The following is a 9,201-nucleotide window of genomic DNA, read 5'->3' on the forward strand; positions in this document are numbered from 1 at the left end:
TAAGAATTCCTCATATCAGAGAGATCATATGATACATGACCTCTGATTGACTTATTTCGCTCAGCATAATACCCTCCAGTTCCATCCACGTCGTTGCAAATGGCAAGATTTCATTCTTTTTGATGGCTGCATAATATTCCATTGTATGTATATAGGTGTGTGTGTATGTATATAGATATATACATACACACATATATACACACCACATCTTCTTTATCCATTCATCTGTCGATGGACATCATGGCTCTTTCCATAGTTTGGCTATTATGGATATTGCTGCTATAAACATTGGGGTGCACGTACCCCTTCAGATCCCGACATTTGTATCTTTGGGGTAAATACCCAGTAGTGCAATTTCTGGGTCATACGGTAGCTCCATTTTCAACTTTTTGAGGCACTTCCATACTGTTTTCTAGAGTGGCTGCACCAGCTTGCATTCCCACCAACAATGTAGGAGGGTTCCCCTTTCTCCACATCCCTGCCAACATCTGTTGTTTCCTGACTTGTTCATTTTAGCCATTCTGACTGGTGTGAGGTGGTATCTCATTGAGGTTTTGATGTGGATTTCCCTGAGGCCGAGCAATGTTAAGCACTCTTTCATGTGTCTGTCGGCCATTTGGATGTCTTCTTTGCAGAAATGTCTGTTCATATCTTCTGCCCATTTCTTGATTGGATCATTTGTTCTTTGGGTGTTGAGTTTAAGTTCTTTATAGATTTTGGATACTAGCCCTTTATCTGATATATCATTTGCAAATATCTTCTCCCATTCTGTCGGTTGTCTTTTGGTTTTGTTTTTATCTTTATGAAGTCCCAATAGTTCATTTTTGCCCTTGCTCCCCTTGCCTTTGGTGATGTTTCTAGGAAGAAGGTGCTGCACCTGAGGTCGAAAAGGTTGCTGCCTGTGTTCTCCTTTAGGATTTTGATGGACTCTTGTCTCACATTTAGGTCTTTCAACCGTTTTGAGTCTACTTTTGTGTGTGGTGTAAGGAAATGGTCCAGTTTCATTCTTCTGCATGTGGCTGTCCAATTTTCCCAACACCATTTGTTGAAAAGACTGTCTTTTTTCCATTAGACATTTTTTCCTGCTTTGTAGAAGATTAGTTGACCATAGAGTTGAGGGTCCATTTCTGGGCTATTCTGTTCCATTGATCTATGTATCTATTTTTGCGCCAGTACCATACTGTCTTGATAATGACAGCTTTGTAACAGAGCTTGAAGTCTGGAATTGTGATGCCACCAGCTTTGCTTTTCTTTTTCAACATTCCTCTGGCTATTCGGGGTCTTTTCTGGTTCCATACAAATTTTAGGATCATTTGTTCCATTTCTTTGAAAAAAGTTGACGGTATTTTGATAGGGATTGCATTAAATGTATAGCAGTCTACACATTTAATGTAAGGGCTTATTTTAATCCTCTTTCAGAACCCTAGGCCTTATATTGTTAGACTTAAGATCAACTTTTTCCAAAGGTGAGAATAAAATAAGAACTTTAATAAAAAAGCAAATACCTCACAGGACTGAGTAAAGCTTTAAGTCATGACCCATCTTAAAGATCTACCAACAAGGAAAAATAGTACAATAAAAACCACCTTTGTAGTAGTGTAAGTCTCCTATATCCTAGTCACTTAACTGTATGCTTTATTAACATTTCAACCACGGAGTGAAATATTTTCCTGACATTATACATGAGGAAACTAACATGGAATGATTAAGCTTATCTAAAATGTATACCATCAGTGATCCAAAAACAAACCAACATTTCATCTATGACAACCTTGGTTAACCTCTACAATAAATCCATTTGAATACTTTAGTTTTTTAACTCCATATTTAAATATTCTAATTATTAGCTGTAAAATGTTTCCCTCTAAAAGTTTTTGTTTTTTTTTTTTAATTAAGAAAGAGTTAGAAAAAAGGACAATCTTCAGACCCAACAGTAACATTTCATTCTTAGCTATGGGATCTTTTGGTACAAGGAACACTGCCAATTTTGGCCATCTTATTATTATAGCACAGATACAAGATTCACTAAAAATACTAATAAATTTACTGGATGCCTGCTATGTGAATGGCACTATACTATAGGAAATCTTCGGTTCCAAGGCTATAATCAATACAATTCTCCCTAATCTTGCATGATAGCCATCTTTGCTTTCAACGTTTGCCTTACTGTTTAAATGGACCTTTTATACCAATACAATAGGATTTAGAAGGACTTTTTTTTTTTAAAGATTCATTTATTTTGAGAGAGAAAGAAGAGTGCACATGTATGTGGGGCAGAGGAAGAGGGAGAGACATTCCCAAGCAGACTCCATGCAGAGCCTGGTGCAGGGCTCGATCCCACAACCCTGAGATGCAACCTGACCCAAAACCAACTCAGACACTTAACTGACTGTGCCACACAGGTGCCGGATACAGAAGGACTTCTGAATGTCTATCTCCTTTGAGGGATTTATTATTTAGTTCTAGTCATTATATTTATACACACACACATACACACATTCATATGTAATTCACAAGACAGAGAAAGTAAGAAAACATAAAACTTTTCTGTCTTACCTTTCTTTATTCTTTCCTTACCACCCACAATTTGTTCTTCTTGTGGCATGTGAGATAATCTCTGCCTAAACAACTTCTCTAGAGCTTGTGCCATAAGAACAATGTCATCTCCAGGCTAGAAAATATATAAACATAAGGTTATGCAATATGGTCACTGTACCAAATTTCAACAATTCAGGCTACCTTAGAGAAGGCAGTGACACAGTACTCTTAGATATTATTAAACAGTATTTATTGCTTCTAAATTAAGTACAGGAAATCGTGTATCAGCTCATATTTTAAATTCTAACATTCTACCCTTTTAACTTCTAAAAATAACTCAGGTAGCCTTTCTGAGTACTAAAGGGTTACAATCCAACCAATCCTACTAATAATACAAAAAGGTTTCAGAAATTAAAATTTCTACCTCACTAATAAGTTAAAACAAAACATGTTCATGGCTGTGGGAAGTACGTGATTTGACTTGATGTGATGTAGTTTTCAATTAACTAAGTGATATAATGACACTGCAGCGCTAACTCAGTTTTTAAATCTTTTTTTTCTTCCAGTTTTTAAATCTTAACTATCTGCGTAGAAGTCTTTGGCTTGCTTTATTCACTATTGATAAAAAACTAAGTAGATTACAAAGCAAAAGCCTAAAGCAGAGAACACTTACTTTGAAGTTAGGTATGTCAGGAAAATTACTGACCTTCGTTTTAAAATGTTAAATGTTAAAGTACACTTGGAATTGTTAAATTAAAATGAAGTTGCCAATGGTACTTTCAGAATGCCATTAGTGCTCATTTTTTAAAAAAATCGTATTGGCTAAGAGTCTTAAATTTAAGATGGCACTGATAGTTTGGGAACCAAAAATTTCTATTACATATCAGCATCACCAGTGATTTTGAATAAATGGGATATAAGTTTTAAAATTTTTAGCTACAGAACAGCTTAAAAAGAATGCAGTACTCTGGGAAAGAGGGATACTGTATGGAGAAAAAAAATGAATATACACAAATCCAGTTTTATAGGATGAAAGCAAAAGCAAAGATTAAGGTCAAATGTCCACATATATTATCAGACAAGCCCATGCATTAATGCAAATACAAATACTACTACTGAAATATAACAGAGAATGTGTCTCATCTTTAAGTTAACTGGTCATGAAGTTTAGATGTATGTAATTTGTCTGAATTCATGCCATGAACATTTAACCAAGATTAGTATATAATAAAGTTAACACTTACAATTAAAATGGCAGAAGTATGGTAGAGAACATTAATACTTATAGAAACCAACTATCATTGGTATTTCACTTTTTAAAACATAAGAAACCTTTACAGCTATTCAGGCAAAATTATGGCAAATAGATTAAATAAATAGATACATAAAAATTGTGAAATCCAGTAAAAAAATAAACATTATCCTTAAAAATATGTAAAATACCCCCAAATCAAGACTTGAAATTTGAAATCAGCACACTTTTTATACACATCTTCTATAAGAGCAAAGAGTTATCAAGTATAACATCAGGCTTACATACCTTGTTGTATAAATAACAATTTGAGAACATTATGTTGAAGTCTGCTATACATTCTGAAGCCTTCACATAATACTTATGTTCTAAGCGCTTCTTAATTGTATTTAAATCCATTGGGGTCTTTATAATGGTGTAATAATCCTATGGTTTTTAAGAAGAAATTCTAAATTTTAGTAGTAAGAACAAATTCACTGCAACTATCGGTACACAAAGAAATTTAAGAAGCTATATGCCTGTAACTAGATGACCTTTAAAAAGCCATAATTTGGAAACTGAAACTTTTGTACTGAGAAACAAAGCTGACTGCCATGGCATTTTTTTCAGAGAAAAAATAACAAAGAATAACAAAAACAGGAATGTAAGGGTAGAACTATCCTGGAAAATAAAAAGTGAAGGGCATGAAGAAGAAAAACCTAAAATTTATGGAGTCTGACAGATACAGAGTATAATCCCAGCACCATGGTTTACTAACTATGTAACAAATTACTTAGCCATTATGTTGTCAGATGGCTGGAAATACCTAAGAGAAGACCTAAAGTTGAATTCTGTATATGATGCATCTAAGTCTACCAAGAAGTGTCAAGAGCAACTTCATGAAGAAGGTGACATGACAACCTTGCACCAAAAGGTCAAGTGAGGGGCGCCTGGGTGGCTCAGTTGGTTGGGCATCTGACTCTTGGTTTCGGTTCAGGTCATGATCTTGGGTTCATGGGATGGAGCCCCACTTCAGACTCCAGGCTCAGGAGAGAGCCTGCTAGAGATTCTCTCCCTCTGCCCCTTCCCCTGCTCACACACACACACATCCTCTCTCTCTGAAGTAAATAAATCTTAAAAAAAAAAAAAAAAAGTCAGGTAACGCATTCTATAACAAAAAGACATGTACTATAATGTACCAAACTGTTAAAGTAAGAATTTCAATGCTCAGAAAAATGAGCTTTGTTGTTTGGGAAAAATACTCATTGGAAAACACTTCAGTGGTAAAGAATAAATTAGAGATCTTTATTAAATTAATTTTATAATATTAAAGACTAGTCTATTTCTTTGAGAGATTCACAGGGTTTTTCTCTTTTATAAGTAACATAATCCTAAGATATACTTACTGGCAACTTTAGTTTCACAGCATCCACAGGCTGCTGAAAAGGCCAGGAAAAACTATGCTTCCATAAAGCCTTCAGGACAACTTTTTGTAGATACTGCAGTTGATTTGTCAATCGCCCATTCTTCTTAGTATTTATATATTCTGGTGGTGGAGGGTTAACAATAGCTGTTTGTCGACTTGACAGAGACATTGTCAACGGGGTCAAATCCTGATATTATAATGTTGCCTATAAGTACATGTCCTTAAAATACAAAAATAAAACTGAGTAACCTTCAAAGCACATTTAAAATGGTTTCTATAGGAACTAAAAAGTGTAATATATTTTACATCACATCATGATTAAGACAACAAAAAAGCCAAATGATTAATACATCTGTAAACAAATACGAACCTCTTTCTGTATAAATACTAAGAGTTGTTTCATTATGTATGCCTTAGTTTTGGATGATTTAAGGTATTTCAAACTTTCACAGTATTTCTTCCGCTTTTCTAATACAAATTGAGGTCTTAGCACTTAAAGTCTATAAGTTTCTGGTAAAAAAGAAATAATAGGAAATGTTAAACATAACCGTGGTATGTAGTTACTCTAAAATTAATTCAATGAAAGAAGAAAATCAAAATAGAGGACTTTTCTGGCTAATTTAAATAAAGTGATTTATTTATTTACTTAAGGAGGCTCCACCCACAATGTGGGGCTTGAATTCATGACCCTGAGATCAAGAGTCACATGCTTTACTGACTGAGCCAGCCAGGTACCCCTAAAGTGATTTACTTTAAAATCTAATTATTAGAAATAAGACACATATTAAAATGCTACTATTTAGTACATATTACTCATTTTTGAGCAACTAATGTCTAGAACTTTGTCATCTTGCAAAACTGAAACTCTATACCTATACCTATTAAATAACTCCTCATTCCTGCCTCTCTCCAGCTCTTGGCAACCACCACTCTATCTCGTTTCTATGAATTTAACTACTCTGGGTATAAGTAGGATCATACAGTATTTGTCTTTTTGTGACTGGTTTATCTCAGCAAAATGTCCTCAAGATTAATCTATAATGTAACATATGTCAGAATTTCCTTCATTTTATAAGGTTCAATATTTCATTATATGTATATACAATATTTTGCGTATCCATCCATTCATCAATGGACACTTGGTTAACTTCCACCTCTTGGCTACTGTGAATACTGCTATAAACATGGATGTATAAATATCTCTTCAACGCCCTACCTACAATTCTTATGGATACACCCCAGAAGTGCAGCATTGAGAACTGATGGATCATATGGTAATCTTTTTTTGTTTTTTCCAGGAATCCTGTACTGTTTTCCACAGCACCTGCAACACTTTGCGTTCCCACCAACAGTCTACAGCGTTCCAGTTTCACCACATCCTCACAACACTTTTTATTTTCTGTTGTTTAACAGCAGGCATTCAAATGGGTGTGAGGTACTGTGGTTCATTTAAAAAATACCAAGCCCAAGCCCCAGTCTTTGGAGATAAGGCTTACAAATCTGTTTGCTTTTTAAATTTCCCTGGTGCTTGTGATGTGTAGCCAGGATTAAGAACCACACTAAAGGGGCGCCTGGGTGGCTCAGTCGTTAAGCGTCGGCCTTGAGCTTAGGTCATGATCCCAGGGTCCTGGGATCGAGCTCTGCTTCCGGCTCCCTGCTCCGCGGGAAGCCTGCTTCTCCCTCTCCCACTCCCCCTGCTTGTGTTCCCTCTCTCGCTGTTTCTGTCAAATAAATAAATAAAATCTTAAAAAAAAAAAAGAACCACATTAAAATGAATTAACTTGGAGGTGATTATCAATCTTGTAATTTATTGCACTTCCTTACACTATTCTCATGTTATACAAACAACAACTAGAACTTTTAATGTCATTAAGAACAAAGGAGATATTCTAGTATTGCAACTGAAACTGGTTCTTACTGTTTTGTATTTATTTAAAGTCAGTCTATCTTTGCAGTGTCCCAATCACTATGCCCTCCCTCCTTCACAAAGATAACCACTATGATGAATTCTATCCCCTTAAATTGTGACTGTTTTTGACCTTTACATAAATACTGTATTTAATATGTATTACACTCTGTCTGGCCTTGTATCAGTATTATGTTTGTGAGATTTAACTATGTTTCATTTGTTCATCTTCATTGCTGTACAGTATTCTATGATTGGAATCGTACAACAATCTACCCATTCCTCTTAGGACTTTTGGGTTGTTTCCAGTGTTTGATCAAAAATGCTGCCATGAACATGCTTACAGTGAATATGTGCATGCATCATGTTGAATATAAACCCAGAAGTGAAATTGTTGGGTCATAGGTTATATGTGTGTTCAACTTTAGTGGATACCAGTTTTCCAAAATACACCAATTTATATGCACAACAGAGCTTTGGGAATCCTACTTACTCCACATCCTTGTCAATATTTGGTATCATCAGTGTGTTCCATTTCAACCATTCTGGTGAATGTATCATGGGATCTCATTGTGATTTTAATTTGTATTTCACTGAGGATTCATGATATGAAACACCTTTTTAATATGTCTATTCGCCACATGAATATCTTCTTTGTCAATCACCTGTTGAAGAGTTCTACCCATTTTTCTATTGGGTTGTCTGCTATTACCTTATTTTTAGCTCTTCATATAGCCTGTATAGAAAACCTTTGTTGCGTGTCTCAAGTATCTTCTCTATGCTTTTCCTTCACAGCCTCATTTTAAGCAGGCATTCTTATCCCCTCCTCCCCAGTGCTAATCCATCAGCTATTACTCTGCTTCACCACTACCATGTTTGTCTACCTCTTTACTGTCTTCCAATATGCCCTCCCCCGCTTCTCAGAATGTAAACTCAGTGTCAGCAGGGACCTTGTTTGTCCTGATCCAAGACAGACTGAGGTCCTATTTGACTAATGCCTACGACAGAGCTACATAGGCTGAATTAAAGTGTCCAGATTCAGTTTTATGTTAGAGATACAGCAGGTGTCACTTTTTTTTTTATATAGGGAGAAATAGGGAGAGAAATCCAGAATGTTTTACTTTTAGGGACACCTGGGTGGCTCAGTTCGTTAGGCGTCCACCTTCGGCTCAGGTCATGATCCCAGGATCCTGGGATCGGGCCCCTCATTGGGCTCCCTGCTCAGCAGGGAGCCTGCCTCTTCTTCTGCCTGTGGCTCCCCGTGCTTGTGTTCTCTCTCTCTCTGACAAATAAATAAATAAAATCTTTAAAAAAAAGAATTTTTTACTTTTAAATTAGGTCCCACTGCTCAGGAATTTGCCTTAAAAAATGAATGAATTACTTAATGAATGCCTATCAATTAAAAAAATGCATTTTCCAAACCTCATCAAAACCTCAATTCCACTATATCCTTTTGCAGAGGATCTAAGTTTACAAGAGAAACTCTTTAAAAATTAACTTCTCTTAGCTTACTTCCTATTCTATATTTAAGTGCCTGCCCTCTTTTCCATGAAGATCTTTCCCCTTTTCCAGAATCCTATTTTTTTCATTAATTATTCCTTTATTTCCATTATCTTATGTTTCTTTTTTTTAAATTAGGTTTAGGAAGGCTTTCCTCGAAAGATTATACAATACATAATTATATTTCCTGTTCTTCCTAAGACTACATTTTCTATACTTAATTTTTTTGTAATTAATTTCTGCTGATATCTCTATCTGTAGACATGCTCTAGTCATTTTCTTAAATGTTTTCCTTAAAAACACCTTTCCACACAAAAACCTGCACACAGATGTTTATAGCAGCTTTATTCAAAAATTGCCAACACCTGGAAGCAACCAAGATGTCCTTCAGTAGGAGGATGGATAAACTGGAACAACATCCAGACAATGGAATATTATTCAGCGCTAAAAAGAAATCAACCATCACGCCATGAAAAGACATGGAGGAATCTTAAATGCATACTAAGCAAAAGAAGCCAATAGAGCCGAAGTCTTTATACTGTATATTATATATATATATATAATATAATGTCTTTTCCAGAATGTCGTATAGTTGGAATC

The 9,201-nt window shown here is 35.4% G+C and overlaps 1 protein-coding gene across 1 annotated transcript in view; it reads right to left on the reverse strand.

Moving 5' to 3' along the window:
* The window catches only part of BRDT (bromodomain testis associated), a 78,119-nt gene that overhangs the window by 58,345 nt on the left and 10,573 nt on the right, over window positions 1–9,201 (reverse strand). The window contains exons 2-4 of the mRNA XM_073896818.1: window positions 5,176–5,415; window positions 4,079–4,216; window positions 2,557–2,671 (exon numbers count right to left, since the gene is read on the reverse strand). Of these exons, the coding sequence (XP_073752919.1) occupies window positions 2,557–2,671; window positions 4,079–4,216; window positions 5,176–5,364 (442 nt within the window). The 5' untranslated portion in view covers window positions 5,365–5,415. The remainder of the gene's footprint in view (window positions 1–2,556; window positions 2,672–4,078; window positions 4,217–5,175; window positions 5,416–9,201) is intronic.

This window comes from Callorhinus ursinus, unplaced genomic scaffold, assembly GCF_003265705.2.
Source record: "Callorhinus ursinus isolate GAN/ISIS: 27379988/994484 unplaced genomic scaffold, GSC_fseal_2.0 scaffold9, whole genome shotgun sequence".
In the NCBI taxonomy this organism is placed as follows: Eukaryota; Metazoa; Chordata; class Mammalia; order Carnivora; family Otariidae; genus Callorhinus; species Callorhinus ursinus.